The sequence below is a fragment of the Spinacia oleracea genome, chromosome 2 (genome assembly GCF_020520425.1).
Source record: "Spinacia oleracea cultivar Varoflay chromosome 2, BTI_SOV_V1, whole genome shotgun sequence".
Lineage (NCBI taxonomy): Eukaryota > Viridiplantae > Streptophyta > Magnoliopsida > Caryophyllales > Amaranthaceae > Spinacia > Spinacia oleracea.
In genome coordinates, this window is record NC_079488.1 from 80818707 (window position 1) to 80841461 (window position 22755).

At 36.5% G+C, this 22755-nt stretch overlaps 1 protein-coding gene across 1 annotated transcript; it reads right to left on the minus strand.

Annotated features, from left to right (window-relative positions):
- Nucleotides 1–14536: 14536 nt before the first annotated feature.
- On the minus strand, nucleotides 14537–19732 carry LOC110789832 (uncharacterized). Its single transcript, XM_056837122.1, has 7 exons — nucleotides 19394–19732; nucleotides 19183–19297; nucleotides 18972–19086; nucleotides 17978–18621; nucleotides 16750–17035; nucleotides 15619–15898; nucleotides 14537–15529 (listed from the first exon to the last, which is right to left on the minus strand). The coding sequence occupies exons 1-6, from the start codon at nucleotides 19492–19494 to the stop codon at nucleotides 15861–15863; spliced, it is 1299 nt and encodes a 432-aa protein (XP_056693100.1). The 5' UTR covers nucleotides 19495–19732; the 3' UTR covers nucleotides 14537–15529; nucleotides 15619–15860.
- Between the last annotated feature and the right edge of the window lie 3023 nt (nucleotides 19733–22755).

Genomic DNA, 22755 nt, shown 5'->3' on the forward strand with positions numbered 1-22755 from the left:
CGAGCTCCCTTGCTCGTCGTCGCATGCCCGCATTATACAACACCCCTTAAGGGTAACACGAAGCGTCCATTGCTTCGTGCGTGCAAGTTTTATGAACGAATCGCATAAAAATTTAAAATTTATATTTAAAATTAATGACAAATTAATAAATAATATTAATTTCATAATTTTAGGGCGAAAAAATCGAAAATTTATTATCCAATTGATTTCCGATTGTTATGGATTCAAGTCTAGGTCATAAAAATTTAAAATTTATCGTAAATTTACAATTTTTATGGTGGTTTTTAATCATAGGTTTCTAATTAAATTACAATTAATTATGAAAATCAAATTAATTCTAAATTATTCTAATTTTCAACAAATTAATCATAATTACAAATTAGATTGCATAATTAACAAGACTAGGCATTCAAACTTGTTAAACATATGCAGTAGGTCAATCAAAAATTCAAGATTTATCAACAAGAATCGCAAATATTTAATTTAACATCTTAAATTTACGAAATTTTGCATTCGAAAAACTAAAACCTTCGAAAAGTCATAGTTGGGCTTCGAATTTGAGAATTCTGGGTTCGGCAGAAAAATACTATTTTTGTCAAAATTTTAGAATGCCTTTTACATGCGGAATTGACACAAAAATCACTCAATTCGGATGAGTAACGAAGAAACTGCCGAAAAACTGCGTACGTATAATTAAATAAACGCAATTTGCAATTAATTAACAATTACGAAAATTAATCACCCCTTTTAATTCTTGCAAATTTGTAATATTTAACCATGTTCATGCAATTTAGATTATGAAAATAATAAGGGGCTCGTGATACCACTGTTAGGTTATGATACATATGACATTACATAGATCATGCGGAAACAACCATTAACCCAGGACAACATATTATTTACACATAATCATTTAGCATAGTTTAGATGCATACTCTTTGTTGCGTGCCTTCCCTAGCTGCGCCCGAACCGAACAAGAACAAGTCTTTAGGACTCCAAGTGTCGTCCCTCCGTAGATAGTCCACAGCACGTCCGGATCCGCCTTAAGATTGACCAACTAGAATCGCCCTTAAGGTTCTAATATTTTCGGTTAGGTAGGCAAGAATATTGGCTGATTTTTCTGCTTAAAAATCTTAGTTTTGAATACTTAAAACTTGTGTATAAATTATGACCCCTAGGCCTTTATTTATAGAGTTATGGAAAAGGAATCGTAATCCTAGTAGGATACGAATTAATTGAAATTAGAATCCTACATGAATTCTATTTAATTAATTTATCCAATTAGGAATAGAAATTTAATCATACACTGACTCTTGTAGATTTAGGAATCACGCATGAGCACAAACTCACACACACACGGCAGCCACAAGGGCTGCCCATGCGCGTGCGAGCAGCAGCCCACGCAGCGCGGCCCACGCAACGGTGGCCCTTGGCGCGCGCTGGGCCTGCCTTGCGGTAGGCCTGGGCGCTGCCTTGGCTGGGCTTGTGGCGCGCGCGTGCTTGCTGGGCGATGGCCCGGCTTCGTGCTGGGCCTTCGTCCGGCAGGCCTCGTCCGATGCTAATTCGTACGATACGCTTCCGATTAAATTTCCAGTTCCGGAATTTATTTCCGATACGAACAATATTTAATATTTCCGATTCCGGAATTAATTTCCGTTTCGAACAAATATTTAATATTTCCGTTTCCGGAATTATTTTCCGATTCCGGTAATATTTCCGATTCTGACAATATTTCCGTTTCCGGCAATATTTCCGATTCTGGTAATATTTCCATTTCCAATAATATTTTCCGATACGTACCATGTTTCCGTTTCCGGCAACATCTACGACTTGGATAATATTCATATTTCCGATACGATCCATATTTCCGTTTCCGGCAATATCATCGTTTCCGGAGTATTCATTTCTTGCCTGTGACGATCTTAGCTCCCACTGAAACCAAGATCCGTCGGTTCCGAATATTCATAGATGGAGTATTTAATGCCATTAAATACTTGATCCGTTTACGTACTATTTGTGTGACCCTACGGGTTCAGTCAAGAGTAAGCTGTGGATTAATATCATTAATTCCACTTGAACTGAAGCGGCCTCTAGCTAGGCATTCAGCTCACTTGATCTCACTGAATTATTAACTTGTTAATTAATACTGAACCGCATTTATTAGACTTAACATAGAATGCATACTTGGACCAAGGGCATTATTTCCTTCATTGCAGTCTTCTAGTTTGCAGTCACAGCTTCTACGGCATGCTGGTATTGTTGGTCCTGGTCGAGCATTTGATGATGCGTTGAGTCTATATAATAGAACGGTGGAGCATGACATCCTGAGTAACCCTAGTGAGGTCGCTGCCCCTAAACTCAAGAAGAAACTGGCAGATATATACTTCACAAAGGTTACTGCATCTGCAGAATCCACCTTCTCTTTATCTTCTCGATAATTGGCGTTGTGGAAATAGCAGCAGTGAGATCACACCTCTGCTTGGCTTCGTGCGGTCCCCATATCAGGTTTGGGACAGACGATGAATGCTAAGGCTTACCGATGTGTGTTGTGTTACCGGTTGGGAGTTCCTTTGTTTTTTGTTACGGTGTCATGTTCTGCTTGTTCCAGGGTCTTTGCAGGAGACATCTTTGGTTATCATACGGTGTTATGTGCCGGCATCGTGGGTATTAAACATCGGCATAATGTGGTTCGGGATACCCTTGTTGACGTTTGTTATCGTTCTGGGATTTCGGCGCGGAAAGAGGTTGATGTTGGTCTATCTGGAGGGAGCGATGGGGCACTCCGACCAGCAGACGTGTTGCTCTACTCTTGGGATCGTGGCTGTGATGTGTGTGTTGACTTGACGGGATCATCCCCTTTGACACAGTCTGGGTTAGCTGGATTTGTCCCGGGCCGGGTTGTGGCTGATGCGGCTATTCGGAAACGGGCCAAGTACGAAGTACGTTGTAGGGCCATTGGTTATGGCTTTCTTCCGTTCTCTTTCTCTTCTTTGGGGGAGCTGGATAAGGATGTTGTAGCGTTGCTGAAGCGGATCCAGAAGTTTTCTAGGACTCAGGACATTGGGGCTCGTGCTGCTGCTCATGTTTTCACCAGGATAGGCTTTGCTATAGCAAGAGGAGTGGGGGCCCAGATTGTATCTCGGCTTCCCACTAACTATTTGTAAATTATTTGACTTTGTTGGCATTTGATAATAATAATAATAATAATAATAATAATAATAATAATAATAATAATAATAATAATAATAATAATAATAATAATAATAATAATAATAATAATATGGCTTGCGTGCTCAACACCTTTTGGATTGCTTGGGTGGTGCTGCTGTAGCTGTTTCTGATGAGTTGGTGGATGCTATTACTCAGGTAGTTAATCTCTTTCTTGCTGGAAAGTGTCCTGGTGAGCTTGGAGGATATATTGCTAGTGCTCCTCTTACGCCACTTGTTAAGCCTGGTGGTGGTATTCGGCCTATTGTTGTGGGCACTATTTGGAGGCGCCTCGTTTCTAAGGTCGGGGCTGCTTTGATTGGTCCGCGTTTAGGAAACTACTTCGGAGGGCTTCAATTTGGAGTTGGGGTTCCAGCAGGTGGTGAGGCCATTCTCCATGTTGTCAATCGTTTGGTTGAGGCTCGTGGGGCTGATGTTGGCCTCTCTATGTTATTGGTGGATTTTCATAATGCGTTCAATTTAGTTGATCGATCGGCTTTGTTGCGTGAGGTTCGGCTACATTGTCCTGCTCTTTCGCGTTGGGTTGAATTCTGCTACTCTTCTCCAGCGCGGATGTATTATGGGGAGCATACCTTGTGGTCTTGTCATCCTCGGCGGTTTCAGGCGGTTTCGGCGGATTCAGGCGGTAGTTTAGGTGCAATTTTCTGGCGATTTTAGCGTCGTATTCAGGAAGTTCTCAGGCGGTTTTGAAGCAGTTTTCAGGCGATTTTCGGGGGCTTTTCAGGCGTCGGGATTTCGGGGCAGTCTTCAGGCAGTTACGGCGCGGTTTCCGGCAGTGTTGCGTGGTCTTTTCCGGTTCCTGGCAATTCGGGAGTTCGTTTCAGGTTCTTGCGTTCAGTTTGGTGTTCTGATCAGGTTGGTTCAGTTTCCGGCTATTCGTAATTTCAGTTCCTGTTCGGGGTTCAGTTCAGTGATTTCAAGTTCGTACGTCCAGTTTGGTGATTGGTGTTTGTCTTGGAGATTGGTGTTTGTCTTGGAGTTTGGTGATTTGGTCAGATTATTGCATTGTTGTTGTGCGTTTGGTGATTTGGTGATTGGTGATTTGGTCAGATTATTGCATTGTTGTTGTGCGTTTGTCTTGGAGATTGGTGTTTGTCTTGGAGTTTGGTGTTTGTCTTGGAGTTTGGAGTTTGGGCAGCTTGAGTTGTTGCTCTTTGGTGTTGTTATTGTTTGCGTGTGTGTTGAGGTTATCAAGTGTGCGTTTGGTGTTGGTGGTGCTGTTGAAGTGCTTTGATATGGAGGCTTCCGTGGAGAAGTTTCATTGCCCTTTTGTGGGTCTTAGCGGGTGCCAGGATGGCGGTGGGCGTGGTTTGGTAAGGAGTTCTCTGATCACTCACTTACGGGATCGTCATTGTTGCTCTGATGTGCGGGATGTAACCCGTCAGTCCCTTACTACCAATTTGCAGGTTTTTACTTCGGCTGAGGTTACCTTTCGTCGTATGGGAATTTGGTTATGTGGAGATTGTTTCAAGACGCATACTCATCGTATTAGGTGTCGGCATGGCAGTGGTTCTAGTACGGTTTTTGTGGACCCACCTAATTCTGGGGATGGTACTATTCGTTTTACTCTCTACGGTATTCAAAAACCTCAAGCTCCTGCTTCCGAGCTGTCTACTTCTGATGCGCCTCGAGAACAATATTTTTCTTTTGATGTTGCTCTTCTGGACACTTTATGGTCTAAGCGGTTGCGTTCTGTGAAATCCATCCCTCCCAAATGTCGTTTGGGTTTTTCGCGAGTTCTGAAAGGGGCGCTTGATAAGGTGATTTGCAGACCAGATGACATCGCTTGTTGGGTTCAGTTGCTCGTGTTACCTCTTTGTGTCCTCAAGACTTTTTCTCCACGAAGTAATCGTGAGTGTTCCTCCGGTGTTAGGCGGCGGCAACAGGAGGAGTGTATCACCTCTGCTATTCGTTCTTGGGGTGTGCCTGGCGGTTCTGAGCAACTTGTCATAGACACATTGGCTAGCGTGTCTCCCTCTCTATTGGATGTTGACGATGACCATGATTTGGCGGAGCGTAATATTAAGCAATGCAAGAGAAAGATTTCTGACGGTCACTACTCTGCTGCCGTTAGGGTTCTTTCTTCCTCAGGTCTTGCCCCTTACGATGATGCTACTCTTGCAGATTTACAAGCAAAGCACCCTTCCGTTCCGGTCCCTACCTTACCGGATAACCCTGTTGATCATCACCTTTCTGCTTCCTCCGCTGTTGTTTTGGAGCAGATTATGGGCTTTCCGCGTGGTACTCCGTGCGGTAGAGATGGCTTGCGTGCTCAGCACCTTTTGGATTGCTTGGGTGGTGCTGCTGTAGCTGTTTCTGATGAGTTGGTGGATGCTATCACTCAGGTAGTTAATCTCTTTCTTGCTGGGAAGTGTCCCGCTGAGCTTGGAGGATACATTGCTAGTGCTCCTCTTACGCCATTGGTTAAGCCTGGTGGGGGTGTTCGGCCTATTGCGGTGGGTACTATTTGGAGGCGCCTTGTTTCTAAGGTCGGGGCTGCTTTGATTGGTCCGCGTTTAGGAAACTACTTTGGAGGTCTGCAGTTTGGTGTTGGGGTTCCAGCAGGTGGTGAGGCCATTCTCCATGCTGTCAATCGGTTGGTTGAGGCTCGTGGGGCCGATGTTGGCCTATCTATGTTATTGGTGGATTTTCAGAATGCTTTCAATTTAGTTGATCGATCGGCTTTGTTGCGTGAGGTTCGGCTCCATTGTCCTGCTCTTTCGCGTTGGGTTGAATTCTGCTACTCTTCTCCAGCGCGGCTGTATTATGGGGAGCATACCTTGTGGTCTTGTCAGGGTGTGCAGCAAGGGGATCCTCTCGGCCCTTTGCTTTTTTCTCTGGTTCTACATCCATTGGTGTGTCGAATTCGAGACTCATTTGATCTATCTCTTCAGGCATGGTACTTGGACGATGGCACTATTGTTGGTGACACTTTGGTGGTTGGGCAGGTCTTGGAGTTGATTTTGGAGGAGGGGCCTCGTTTAGGTCTCCATGTTAATGTTGAGAAGACGGAGGTTTTCTGGCCTTCGGAGGACCCACGCTGTCGTCTAGAGGGTGTCTTTCCTACGGATATTGCTCGTCCTGAGCTTGGTGTTAAGTTGCTTGGTGGCCCAGTCAGTACGGATTCTTCTTTTGTAAGGAGGTTGTTTCGCAGCGTGTGTCGAAGACTGTTGTGTTGATGGATGTTGTAGCCAAGCTTAAAGATCCCCAGTGTGAGTTGTTGCTTCTTCGTGCGTGTACTGGAGTTTCTAAACTCTACTTTGCTATGCGCACTTGTCCGCCTCATCTTTTCGAAGCGGCCCAATTATCTTTTGATGTGGCTCTGCGGGCTTCTTTAGAGCGCATCGTGGTTGCTTCGGGACCTGGGTTCGGTGACTGGCAATGGCGCCTTGCCACCTTGCCTTATTCTTATGGAGGATTGGGTGTTTATTCAGCTGGTGATGTTCGGCATTATGCTTTTCTTGCATCCCGTTTGCAGTCTTCTGGTTTGCAGGATTCGCTTCTTCGGCTTTCAGGTGTTGAAGGTCCGGGACCGGCCTTTGATGATGCTCTTGGTCTTTTCAACAGGACCGTGGAGACCGACCTTATGCGTAGCCCTAGTGAGATCGCTGCCCCCAGACTCATGAAGAAATTGGCAGACATATATTTCACGAAGGTTATTGCTGATGCGGAATCCGCCTACTCCTTATCTTCACGTCTTGTTGCCCTATGGAAATCTCAGCAGGGGGATCACTCCTCAGCTTGGTTGCGGGCAGTCCCCATCTCGGGGTTAGGCCAGACTATGAACGGTAAGACTTATCGTTCGGTTCTTTGCTATCGGTTGGGTATTCCGTTGTTCTCTGATTCGACGCCGTGCTCTGCTTGCTCTCGGGTTTTCGACGGGGACATTTATGGGGATCATGCCGTGTCTTGTGCTGGGATTGTGGGTATCAAACATCGTCATAATGTTGTTCGTGATACCCTTTTGGATATTTGCTATCGGTCGGGGATTTATGCTCGCAAGGAGGTTGATGTTGGGCTGACTAGTGAGAGCGATGGAGCTCTTCGTCCTGCAGATATATTGCTTTACTCATGGGATGGCGGTCTAGATGTGTGTGTTGACTTGACTGGGTCTTCCCCTATGACGCAATCTGGGTTGTCAGGCTTCATTCCGGGTCGGGTTGTGGCGGTTGCAGCTCAGCGGAAGCAGGATAAGTATGCGGCACGTTGTAGGGCTTTGGGTTACGGTTTCTTTCCTTTTTCCTTCTCTTCTTTTGGGGAATTAGAGAAAGGGGCTGTTTCTTTGCTGAAGCGGGTTCAGACGTACTCCAGGGCTCAGGACATTGGGGCACGGGCAGCTGCCCACATTTTCAGCAGGATCGGGTTCGCCATAGCTAGAGGAGTGGGGGCCCAGATTGTATCTCGGCTCCCCTCCAACTTCTTGTAGTTCACTTGATCTTTATAGCTTGTTAAGCTTGTAACGTTATAATAATAATAATAATAATAATAATAATAATAATAATAATAATAATAATAATAATAATAATAATAACAATAACAATGATATAATAATAATAATAATAATAATACTAATAATAATAATAATAATAATAATAATAATAATAATAATAATTCATGTTATATATTTAGAAATAGATTGATAGACTAGATACATATTTTAGTGAAATTAAGGTATTAACTATAAAGATGATTATTTGGGTGGGTAATAAAAAAGATTGGTGTGATGGACTGATGGGTAAGATCGATATGTATTAGGGTGTACGAGTCATCTAGGTAGGCAGGTGGTAATGAATCCAATCAACCAAGGGTGACATGAAATTGTTTTTATTTCTCTTATATTATGCATACTTTTTTCTTTTTGAATTAATATGCAATAAAAGATCAAGTACTTATAAACAGACAAAAATAAAAGGCACGAGTATAAGGCCCTGTTTTTTTTGGCTTAATTTCAGTTTCAGGACTTAGTTGGCAGTTCAGTTCAGTTTAGTTCAGTTCAGTTTAGTTCAGTTCAGAAGCATTCTGTTCAGTTCAGTTCAGTTCAGGAGCATTCAGTTCAGTTCAGTTCAGTTCAGGAGCATTAAGTTCAGTTCAGTTTAATTTAATTCAATTTAATTTAATAATAATAATAATTATTATTATTATAATTATATTATTATTATTAATATTAGTTATATTATTATTTATATTTATATTATTATATTATTATATTAATTATTATTTATATTTATATTTATATTACTTATTAAATTACTTATTATTAATAATAACTAAATAATGATAACTAATTATTACTTATTACTAATAATTATTATATTAGTTATTATTATTATTATTATTTATAACTAATTATTTATTAATATTATTTATTAATTAGTTACGGATTATTAGTTGTTATTTAGTTATTAATTAATAATTATTATTTAGTTATTATTTAACATATTATTATTTATTATTTATTATTTATTATTTATTATTTATTATTTATTATTTATTATTTATTATTATTATTTATTATTTATTATTTATTATTTATTATTTATTATTTATATTTATTATTTATTATTTATTATTTATTATTTATTATTTATTTATTATTTATTATTTATTATTTATTATTTATTATTATTATTTATTATTATTATTTATTATTTATTATTTATTATTTATTATTATTATTTATTATTTATTATTTATTATTTATTATTTATTATTTATTATTTATTATTTATTATTTATTATTTATTATTTATTATTTATTATTTATTATTATATTATTATTTATTTATTATTTATTAGTTATTATTTATTATTTATTATTTATTATTTATTATTTATTATTTATTATTTATTATTTATTATTATTATTTATTATTATTATTTATTATTTATTATTATTATTATTATTATTATTATTATTATTATATTATTTATTATTTATTATTTATTATTTATTATTTATTATTTATTATTTATTATTTATTATTTATTATTATTATTTATTATTTATTATTTATTATTATTATTTATTATTTATTATTTATTATTTATTATTTATTATTTATTATTTATTATTTATTATTTATTATTTATTATTTATTATTTATTATTTATTATTTATTATTTATTATTTATTATTTATTATTTATTATTTATTATTTATTATTTATTATCTATTATTTATGATCTATTATTTATTATTTATTATTTATTATTTATGATCTATTATTTATTATTTATTATTTATTATTTATTATTTATGATCTATTATTTATGATCTATGATCTATTATCTATGATCTATTATCTATTATCTATTATCTATTATCTATTATCTATTATCTATTATCTATTATTTATTATTTATTATTTATTATTTATTATTTATTATTTATTTCGGTAATATATTCTGTTCAGTTCAGTTCAGTTCAGTTCATGAGCATTCAGTTCAGTTCAAGTCAGTTCAGTTCAATTCAGTTCAGTTCAGTTCAGTTCAGCTCTAAAGAACAGGGCCTAAATCAGTCTATATCTATACACTATACTATTATGTAGAAGATAGGAAATTAATGCATGTGGAGCTGAATATTGGAATATTACTAATAGGGAGTACAAACTAACGAGTATCTATATGAATGGCAACAACTTCCAGTAATAAATTTAAACAATACTAGATTAAATCCCGTGCATGCACGGATATTTGAAAATTATTATTTAATCATCTTTTTTATATGAAATATTTACCCCTTACATCTATTGCGTAATTAATAAATCTCGAAACTACTCATTTTATCATTTTATCTTATAATATACATTGCCCGTCCTACTAAGTATTATACGAAGTATATATTTTCAATGTTTAATATGATGATTTGACCAAAATATTTGATATGGTTAATATGCTAATTTGACCAAAATATTGAGTAAAAATATTTTCTGCTATTGATATGAAGATTTGACTAAAATGTTACCAAAATTGTCTAATAATGTCATGCATATTACATAATCTTATAATTTTTTCCATATATAAACATTTATAAAGAAAAAGGAAAGAAAATAAAAAAGAATAAAGTAGAATTTTTTTTTTAGGAAATGGTTTTTGGGGGGAAAATTTTACACCAGGAATTGACACGTGTCATTCCTGGTGTCTCTTTTAGTATATAGTAATAGATTTGACATAAAATATTGCATTTGTTCCAAAAATATTTTATCTTGTAGTACAATATTATGGAAAACGTGTATAATCTCTTATCTATATAAGAAAAATAAAAATTGAACAAAATGTGTACTACGACGTATATTAATAGTGAAATATATATATATATATATATATATATATATATATATATATATATATATATATATATATATATATATATATTTCACTATTAATATATATATTATTGTATGAATAGCTGAAATATGTTTTTGTATGTTTTTTTTTGTTACACCGCATAAAAATAGATAGATGAACAATATATCTCAAATGAGAAGATCCAATTCAATATACTACTCCGTATCTATCAACCAAACAAAGCCCCGGTTTAAAGAGGATATAATAGGTAAATAAACAATTTAATTAAAACCTAAACATATACTACCTCCGTTTCAGAAAGTTTATTTACAGTTACTATTTGCACGGACTCCAATGCAATATTTAACTACTAATATATCCAATTTCGTATGCGGAAAAATTATAAAAAATTGATATTCTGAAAATACATACCGAGACCAATCTAACAAGATGTTATATGTAACGTTTTGATGTACTACCTCCGTTCCTGATTGTTGTTGACGGTTACTGTATACGCGTGAATTAAGAAAAAGCAAGTGGGGTAGTTTTGTGCAAGTGGCTGAAAGTGACATGTAGTTTAAGTGAGAAAGTGGCAATTTATTAATTGTGCATTACTACTACTAATTTGGGAGGGAAAACTGCCAAGATTACAACCCCACCACCAAACAAAATACAGACCCCACCACAAACCCATTTAGGCGGGATTGTGCAAAATTGTAAACAGTGAAATTTCTGTAAATAATTTCTGTAAACAGGGATCCATGAAGAATTGATTTCCCCAACTTCACAAACCCTAGAATTGATTTCCCCAAATTCACGAAGAACCCTAGAATTGATTTCCCCAACTTCACAAACCCTAGAATTGATTTCCCCGAATTCACGAAGAACCCTAGAATTGATTTCCCCAAATTCACGAAGAGCCCTAGAATTTATTTCCCCAAATTCACGATAATTTTCCTCCCAAATTGACGAAAATCCACAAATCACAAACCCTAGAATTGTTTTTCACCAAAATACACAAAATCCCCAAATCACAAAACCCTAGAACTTATTTTCGCTCAAATTCAAAAAAAAAAACCCAAAAACCCTTGAACTTTCCCCCAAAATCATGAAGATCCCCAATTACCGAACCCGATTATCTCGCAAATTGACCGGGATCCTAACATGCAGAACCCTAAATCTAATTTCCCCCTAAAATCATGAGTGATGCGAGAGATTAATCAGAAAAACCTTAAATCTAAGACTAATTCTTCCCCAAATTCACGAGAAAGGAGAGAAGATTTGAAGAGAAACCCTAATTCTAATTTTAAGAGAAGATGAAGAAAATTAAAAAAATTCATCATCAAGGAGGAGCCAAAATCACGTTTCTGGTTTGAATTGAGGATGAAAATGGTGAAATTTTGTGGTTTGAAGTCTGGAAAGAGGGTGGATCTGGTTGAAGAGAGGAGAAAATGAAAACGGCAAGAAGGTTGTTCTTTGGAGTTCGAGAGAGAGAGAAAGCAACTGATTCAAAAAAAACCCCAGAATTTGAATGAGGTTTCTGGAAGTTACGAGAGAGGAGAGAGACAAAAATTAGATCAGAGGTGTTAAATTGGTGGGAAGGGTTAACATTCTTAATTATTGGGTTAATAATAGGTGAAGGGTTAATAATCATAAATTATATAAGTGGGCCAACAAAAATGATAAGTGGATGAATAAAATAATAAGATAAGAGGGTATAATGGTAAAAGTTGTATTCTAAAAATGGAATAAAGCATAAGTGTAAAGAACTTTCAGGAACGGACTTAAACGGAAAGCGTAAAGAACATTTAGGAACGGAGGTAGTATATAATAGTGAGAATTTATGGTCAAACTTTTCATATTTTGGACATGTATTCCAAATCGCAAAGAACTTTCAGAAACAGAGGAAGTATAAGGAGAGTATATTATGTGATTCAGATTTTAATCTATGTTTATATTGGTATTTTTCTTCTTTATCTCCTTCGTAAGTTGTGTATTGTGGGACTATGTTGCAAGTTAAAAAAAAATATAGGAAATTATGAATTGAATCATTATTATTTGTATAACATCAATTGGTATATAAAAAAGGTCAAAGAATGAATCAGGATATGACTTATTCATATCTTGAAGAATATTTGAATCCCCTATTATGAAAATAATTCAATTAATTCAAAATAGCATAGAGGGAAAAAATTGCATTGCTTTGTTGCTAGACATTCAAAAATTAAGAAATAAGAGTGTTGAATTTCAAAGTCCATATTTATATTTGTAATTTTAATAATCTATTAATGTATACATGTCCATTATTACTCAATAAAGTAGATTGATTTTAATTGGATATTGATTGATATTAAAATTGAATTGTGCATTGATTTGGAGCGGACAAGTGTCACTCTCTAATTATAGAGCTTTGTTGTTGGACATTCAAAAACAAGAAAATAGGAGTACTACATAGAATTTCAGAGTCCATATTCATATTCATACCAAAAATAAAATAAAAAATATATTGTCGGAATAGGGTTGAGCTTGAGTCGAGTGTGGATTCTCGGGTCGGTGATGGAGTGGGATTGAGTTTTATTTTTTACCCCGCGAGGGTTGGATTGAGATTGAGATTGAGTTTGAGATGAGGATGGGTACCACACCTATCGTGGGTGGCGGGGATGGGGCCAAGGTAAGCAAGCACGGTTATGGAGGGATCAATCTTCTGCACCCGTCCCCTCGAACTCATCTCTAACTGAATAAAGTAGATTGTGTGGGTGGGTGTTTAGTGATCGAGTACAAGGGTAGATGGTGTGTGGAGTATTAGATGGATATGATATCGAAGTTAATGATGGATACAAATGACTTTATTTTTGACATGGATGATGAACAGGGGTGAAAATATTTTATATACGTTACCCTTAGTGGTTTAACTTTTAAAAAATAAAATAAATAAAGACACTGAACTGGATAATAACATATCTATCTATCATCTATACCTAGTCTATAAAAACTAAAATCATAGATGATAATGAGACATGTGTCATCAACTCATCAACTCATCACCTCATCAATCTCTTCTTTTTTTGTTAATTAAAATAGAGAAAACTCAAAAGACATCAATGTTAATGTGTACTTGTATTAGAAGAAGGAAAACCCAAAAGACTTCCCATAAAAAAAAAAAAAAATAATCAAAACTTAATGAGCTAACTTAAATTGTTATTAGTACCATACATAGCAATAAACATTAGTACTTACAAGTTAATAGTCTTTTTAAATTGTTAACTAAAAATAAATCATAAGAAACTAAACATCTTCTTCATCAACCTTTCATGTTCCATGCACTCCTTATAAATTGACTAACAATCATTTTTTTTTTGTTATACGGAGTATCACTTACACAATCAAATCTATATAATCTACATTTTCAGAGGTATGTGCATTGTACTTTATGTGTCCATTCTCTTTTTCAAAGGCTAATTAAGTTTGAATTTTCGTCAATTTATTATGATTATTTTATTAATGGTTGTTTTGCTATTGACCTTATATTATATGTTACGTTATCATCATCATTGATGGTTCCTTCTAAATGTTGTTAGATTAATTTAGTAATCATCTTAACATATACAAAATGTGGTTCTATGTATTTATATATCCGTGTCTTACACTAGGCAAAAATTTACGGATGCTCATAAATAATTTAAAAGATCATAATAACTAAACTTATTGTATTTTGACTAATGCAAATTCGTATAACTTTACAAATGTTCCCGTGTATTGCACGGGTCCAAATGCTAGTTAATTTTAATATATTAGAAGAATATCTATAACCTCTATTGATGATAATTGTCAATAACTATAGTTTAGTTTTCATTCAAAATTAATATTTAGATTATACTATAATTGTATCTTTTGGTGGTGATGGTACAACAAAAGTCATTAAGTCAATTTTAATAAAAATGAACATAAAGAAAATGACTTGCTAAAGGGAACATGATCATGTTAAAGATGAAACTGATATGCCTACCTCTTACAAAAAAAAGAATGTGAAATAGTAGGACATTTGCTTGTTTTCACTTTTAAAATGAGTACATAAATTACTTATAGAGTTATAGTACATAATATCATTTGGAAGAAGACCATAACATCTTATCCAATTGCAAAATCACTAACAACTTACAAGGACAAGCCTTCTAGGGCCATATCCGCCACCAATCAGCCGAAATACCAGGGCAAATAAAATCCTTGCTTCTGGGTATCAGAAGAATTCTCGTAGAATCATAATGGAATGATCTGATATTTGATGTGCATGGAAAGAACCTCCAACATATAGCATTTGATATATTGGTCTGATTCTTAGTAGTACTACGCTTAATAAGGATCCCAAACCACAAAATCCACCAAGAACAAAGAATTAAGAATGTAAGCTTAAAATGCAGATTGATACTCGTTGTTTATTGGCTTCAATGTCATAAAATGACAGGCAAGCATTCCTGAGAAAAGAAGAGCACGTACCAATGGGATCATTATTGCTGTCTGAACTCCATAGCAGATCCCCAAGAGCTGCAGTTGCAACAACAAGGGTACCACTGAGAGCAAATGCATAAAAAAGGAATGCTAAGACCATAATCAGTTTATTAACTATCATCCAAATCGTCCGAGGAATATAATATAGTAAAAGCAGAACCAGTGCCGAGAGCAGTACCCGTCGAATGCATCCTTTCGGCTTCCGTTTACTTCACAAACCCTAGATGTAAACAGTAAACTTACTGTAGTATTTTCTCTCTATGCAGACCCCCTTTTCTGTTTCTGTTTTCCTCTTTGCAGGGGCCAGGGTAGGACCATAGGGAGGTGATTAGAGGGGCTGGATGAACGGAGCAAAAATCCAAGGATGGACTGAGCAAACAACCAGCAAAGTTACCACTGAACGCAAGCATTAGTGTCGCTTCTCTTAATATTGCACAACCACTTGTTCAGGAATATAGCTTTAGCTACCAACAATGTCTTCACATCCTACAATAATAGCACCAATCACCTGCAATCGAGACAGCAAATATACAACTGCTTGAGGGGAATAGCATAATTAAAAGTTTAATTAAAAGTACAACTTCAAAGGATATTGACCTCGTTGCTTATCTCCGTAGGTTCAAGGGAACACTTGTTTCACTTGTGAAACGGTTTCTGCAAACGTGCAAGAACTGTGGGTTCTTCATCACATTTTAAACTTTATCCGTGCAGAAGGAAGAGACCAATACCAACTGAGAAGTTCACAATTTGTGAATTCATTCTCCTTTGACAGAAATTTCCCCCCTGATCATGTTTCAAAGTCTTCACCCCTCTAAAAGGTATTGCTTAATCATTCTTTGCTACCTCTTGTTCGGATTAAAATTATTCGAGCTACCTCCTACCACAATTTAACAACAAACCTTAAGAACAACTCACAAGAACACAAGAGATAAATGCATTCTTGCCATTGCAAATTTTAATTTAGCCTGAAATGAAGAGCTCTTCAACAAGCTAAAAAAAAAATCTATGAAATTGTTTCAAGCTATTACTTTGCTACATCATAGTACCATCTAACCTGAAAGAGTTTCCTTATGGGAGGCCAATGGAGATACTTTCACTCAAAATAAGTGTAATTTTGGGTTAACTGAAAAACAAATTGATAGCTGAAACCTACAGATCTGTCGATTAATTTTCACTAGAACTGCCAATATTGGTTGAAAATACGCAACATATATGATCCCTTTACACAGTATGTAATATAATATATGAAGCACAATTATCAATGGACTGAAAGTTGCCATATTATGTAATTTCATGCCCCTTCGAACCTGAGATCCTCATTTGTCAATAAATGGTTTCCCTTTATCATTTTAGCCAATACATGATTTTGTTTAGTCTCATTTGTTTTATTGGTTAGTTAGTGACAGCACATAAACATACATATTGTTCAATTTCATACAGATAAGATCTAGGTAATAACATTTTTATGGAACAGATAAGATCTAGGTAATAACATTTTTATGGAACAGTCTCCACTTGGTTAATCGGCCAAATTTTGTAATACTGAGTCCCTGTTAAGCTACTCGTAAAAGTATTTTTTCAAAATTTGAAGGCTAACTTGCAAATTTTGTACTAGCAACCTACCAGTATTATGGAAAGGTTAGCATCAGGGGCAAGACAAGAATAGACATTGCATTGATACATAAAATTCTCATTGCATTTCAGCCATCCAAAGAATGTGTTACAAACCTGGCCATCTATATTGACCATGAAACTGGTTAGGTTGGAGCTCTGGAAGCCATTGAGCACGCCCATCCTCCAACTCAAGATGATCTGGGGCATTACGCTTTCTCAGGATTGCATTTCTGTCCAGAGCCTGACCCTCTTGTCCCACTCTGTTGTCACCGGATTCAGAGGGATCATTACCACTGTGCCTAGGGAAGAAACAAAGCTCAAGATTCTTAGCACATGGCTCAGAATACTTGCTGATCTCTTTTTGAGTACTTGAACCACCACCATTGGTCACATAGTCCACGCTTGTACCCTATGTTACTCAGACACGAGTGTCGGTGTCGTGTCCGACAAGGTGTCGGAGTATCTGACACTCCGATTCAAATATTTGCAGACACTCCGACACGGTCAAAGGAGTGCCTTGACTTGTTTTTTGGACACGTCTCCTACACAAAGTGTCGGGTAATAAAAAGCGACACTTTATTTTTTAAAAAAAAGCTTGTTAAAAAAAGTTAAAGATTAAAATATCAATAAAATTTACTCAAAATATCCAAATGCAAACAGAAATTTATCAAAGATAATAAATACTCAGAAGTTTAAAGGTTTCGAAACATAAATAAATCAAGAAAAGAAATCAAATCGGAGGGGTACATATTATTCAGGCACGTGAGTTTATTTAGAAAGAAAACCAGAATAAGTCACGTGGGTATGTTCCCACTTTCAAGATCCCTAATTTATTAAAAAAAAAAAAATGAAAAAGCTGCAGAAAACCAAAATCACGCACATGGGTTTGTTCCCACTCCCCACAACCCTAATTTATTAAAAAAAGGTTAAAAAGAAAACAAAAGGAAAAGATGCACCAGTCAGTCCACCAAGAAAAGAATGACGGGAAGGAAAGGAACGCGGCAGCCATAGCCATGGCTATCGTGAAGAAGTTAATTTCAATAAAAATCAAAATTGAAGAGTGCATTCAATTCGTTATTTCCTCTACATCAAAAGCCCTAACAATATTTCACTTCTCTCGCGTTCTTTGACCTTCAATTGATAGAGGTAGGGTTTCGATTTCGTGACAAAATTTGAATTTTCTTACTCCTTTTCTTTTATCTTCCCGATTCCGACACTTCATTACAGACCCTTTTTCGACACCGGTGTCGACACCTTCCCGGACACGTGTCGAGTGTCGTGTCGCGGGTCGGGTCGTGTCGACACCGACACCCACCGCGAGAAGAAGTGTCGGAGTAACATAGCTTGTACCTGTGTTGGAAGGACCTAATCGTAAAGATAAATCGCAGTCCATTTCAGCAGCCTTTCCACGGCTGTCAACTAATTTTTCTTGCACGTGCTTGTCTGCTGCAATTTTCGCATTTCCACCAGGTAGTAGATTCCTCGTGCTGGAAAAACAGGGAGGTTGCATTCCATGCCAACCCACTGGTCTGCCAATAATTACATTCCCAGGATTTGAGCTTTGAGGTGACCGGAACCCAAACTGGGGGTCTGCATTCTGAATATTACTACCATAATACAATGGATAAACAGAACCAAAGTTCAGCGAGGAGTTTGATTCAATAGCCACCGAAGGCATAGGTCTACGAAAGTTGGGTTGAGAGTAGGGGTTAGGGTGAGTAGCAATGTAACTAGTATTGGGCGCCATTTGACTGCTAGAAAGTGAAGATGTACTAGCTTGGTTACCCATTGTTGACCTCGAAAAGATCAACGGACTGCCAGAGAGATTTGGTGGTTGAGGGGTTGGTCTGTGATAGTTAGTTTCATCAGGAACAGCTGTAGCTGCCGGAGCAGGTTCTTGGAACCTTGGGTTGAGATAACTTCTCGGATTACTGTTCCGCTGGCTACGTGACGCTCTAACCGGATGACATCCCAGAACAAGGGCAGCTGAACAACATAATTACATGGGGAAGGATTAATCTTTGCTTACTGCTAATCTGCTATCCATACACACCTCATCACATAATGAATTGGGCACTCTGACAAGCCTATAATAACATACTGCCAAATATGAGAAGAAGAAAAATGACCCTTCAGCTAAAACCTAACCCCATATTTTGCATGATTTGCAACAATGAAATGAAATTGACAACAGAAATCACTTCAAAATTTTCAAAACCCATTACAATGTACAACCTAACAAGCGCGAAAAAAGCACAAAATTCAATTCTTTTCCATGAACTTGAGATCCAACAAGTACCATCTATTAACCAAAACAAACAAAAAAACACAGGTACCTTCAATACATGGCTGAAGAAATTGACCAGTTTCAGCACTCTCATCCCTTCTAATTATAGTATCAATAGCATCATTAAGGCGCTCCCAAAGCGTCACAGGATCCACATACTCAGCCTAATCAATCAAACAATGTACACCCAATAAGCTCAAAAACAAGCAAAACACCAACAAATGCTAAAAACCCAGAATTCAAAAACCCCAAAATAGTACCTCAGAATTAGCTTTAGAGTACATAATTTCCTCAGCTTTTAACACAACACGAGGGAGCTTCTCCTGCCATTCTCTGTTCTTTCTAGTGATGGAACTATGAGATTCAGTGACGACTCTGAACAAACACATGGTGGGCATTTCAAAAAATGAACACAAAAGAAACACAAAAATTGAAATGATTTTTTCAAAAAATTAAGAAATACCCAGAAACCTGAAAACTTGTTGAATGATTGAACCTCTGATGGGTTGGTGCCTATCGCTGTGCCAAGCTCTCCGAACGCACTCATATGGTCTTGGCCCTGGTCTAGGCATCTTGCTTGGTGTTTTTCAATTCAATTAAACTGAATTCAATTGAATTTCTTTGTTGTTTTTGCTGTTGGTGAGGGTGAAGAGGAGAGAGAAAGAGAGAGGGAGAAGAGAAAAGAGAAGACTGATAAGGAAGTTATTCTGTACATGGGGTTGGGGGTTCCCCTTTTGGCGCACCTTCACTCTCTTTCTCTCTCCTCCTCTCCACTTCAATCTCCTGTTGCTTTCGTTCTTTTTTGCCTAGCAGACAAGAGCCTATGAGGGTAAACTTTGTAAAAACGTCCAAAACGATCCCCATAGTCCATAGTATGGTCGAAGCCACATAGGGATGTCAGTGGGGCGGGTTTCGTGGGAGACCCGCCCCGCATCCGCCCCAAGTAGGCGGGGATGGAGGTAGGTTTGGCGGGTGATGGGGCGGGGATGGGTATAGAAATTGGACCCGCCATGGGTGATGGGGCGGGTGTGGATTTTGTGTTGAACCCGCCCCATCCCCGCCCGCCCCGCCCCTTCCCCACTCGCCCCGCTTCATACCCGCCATGGGCGATGGGGTGAGTTTGTATTTATGTGCATGTTTAGGTGATATAATGAATTTAGGTGAGAATTTTAAGTTTTTTGTTTAGATTTTTTTTGTTATGACGGGTATTTTTTCGATTATATGTGTCTCTTTAGTCGTAAGGTTTTTTTTTCTAAAGTTAACTTTCATTATTTCGTACATATGGAAAATGTTTGCTTAATAAGAAAAATTAGGCGGATATTGGCGTGGGTATGGGCGGGGATAAGACGGGGATGGATACCCAGTTGGGTGGTGGGGCGGGGATGGATTTTAGTTTATACCCGTTGGGGCGGGGATGGGGATGAATTTTGTACCCGCCATGGGTGATGGGGCGGGGATGGGGATGAAAATTTTAGGTGGGGATGGGGATGGAGGGACATACATCCGCATCCGCCCCGCCCCATTGACATCCCTAAAGCCACACCACTTTCAAAACATCTCAACTACGCGTTATCCTAAAATAATCTCAACTATACGTTCGTATTCAATTACTCTTTAATCATTCATTAATGCAATTACTTGTTGCTTTCATACGACTTAGTGGTTAAGATTAAGGGTGCACCCAAAAAATTACACGAGTTCTAAGTTCTAACCATGTAGAACTTAAAACAATTTAACCTTTTAAAAATCTATGCTGCAAGTGATTCCAACATAATCTCAACACCTACGTGTTGTTGAAAAAAACGACAAATATATTAGAAACGACATTTTCATTAACAACTTGCAATGAAAAAAAGGTATCAACTAGACTAGACATGATCGACAATTTTGTCAACTTGAGATGCATTCATTTTTTATTTATCAACACTTATCTGAACTTATTTGTAAGCAATCCTGAAATAAGTGAAAACAGAGTGAATAAAACAGGTTTTAGTGTTATGTTTTCATAAAACTTTTTTTTGGTCAAAACCATACACTTACATATTACCCGATTGACGTAGTTTGATCTTAACTCTGGATATTCAAATCTTGAGAATCACCTTTAAGAAATTTAACCAAGAAAATTAGTACTTCTTCCGTCCCTTAATACTCGATCTGTTTTGACCGAACACGTTTTCCAATTCATAACTTTGACCACCAATTTCTTTAACTACATATTATAAAAACTTATGAAAATATATATTAAGATGAAGCCAACAATATATTATATACTAATATTTGTTTTCATATTCTAGAAATAAAATAGGGTCAAAGTGAATTATGTGAATAGTGCAAAAAGTCAAAACAGGTCGAGTATTAAGAGACACAGGAAGTAGTCATCTGACGGAGGGAGTAGTTCAATTCAACTCATAGCCCCGAATCCACTAGTGACAATATTTTCATTGGAATACTTTGGTCTTTTGGCCATGATGAAAGGAGAAATTCCACAAAATGTACTGATAATATAAGTACTTTTTTATGGACATAGGATAAAAATACATGAAATAAGAAAGCAAAACAAAAAACAAAACTATCAACTGCTCAAGAAGAGTAAGTACTTAATAGAAAAGCAAACTTAATATTACATACTTTATTCTTGTTGAACTGTTTATCACTTAAATCGTACTAGTTTAAAGCAAACTTCTATCATCCATCTTGACTTTGATATAAAACCGTTGAAGGATAAGTTCTTATCACTGATTAAACTATGCAAAATAATAGAAGAAAGGTGCATGGAATCCAAAACCAAGTAAAAGAAGAAGAGTATACACAACTAGTGTGTGGTTTAAATGATCCCATGAAAGAACGAGGGAGCTACTCACACAGTCGCTCATACACGTACACATAACTAATTAATAGTGCGTGGTTTAAACAATTCCTCATAGAGTCATAGATTATAGAAAAGCTCAATGTAATTATGTCAAAATTCTTAGAGAACTATCTCAACAATCAACATACTGGTGTATAATTTGAATGATTCACAAAAAAATGAGGGAGTTTCTTGCGTATACAAGTATATACATAACTAGTGTGTGATTTGACGATTTATTTTAAGTATCAACATTTAAGTAGACAATTAACCACACTAATTGGTTGGATTTTTTATATTGTTTCCATTTGGAGTTTTCACAAGTTACTTTTCAAAAACACAACATATTCCCACTTGATGCTGAGAACTATAGACATGCCACATAAGTGGAGCCATTAGGTTTTTGTGGTTGCCTTGTTGCCTTGTTGGGGATCATATAACGAAAGGACGTATAAATTGTGTCTATGGATTCAAATTTTGAAGCAAATATACTCCCATCATCCACCACAACCATATTCCTAATAGGGTCCAAAAGACGCCTATGTTGCATTCTAACTTAATTGCCCGAGACCCCCAAATTCGCCTAATATTTTTAATTAATTTTTCAATATGTAATCCAGGTTTCGAAGAGGATAAAATAGGAATAATATGAAAAAATGTACGGAGTATTACTCAATTTTTTAGCGAGTAAAAAAGAAATACACTACTAAATCAACACGTAAATATCTCAAGTTAACCAGCAGAATTACGTAGGTCTACGCTTGAGCCTCTCACAATTATTTCGTAGCTAATGGGGTTCGACCTTGTGTTGGTACGAAGTATTACACATAATGGCAAAAGAGAGTTGATTTACATTTCTTGTTTGGTTGAATAATAAAATCTAGATGTTGAGGATCAATCTTCTGTAGAGGCACCTGGGAAGGAAATCAGACAACTCCTTACCTTTTTTTCCCCAGCTTTAAATGGTCTGGTCCGCTAATCTAGG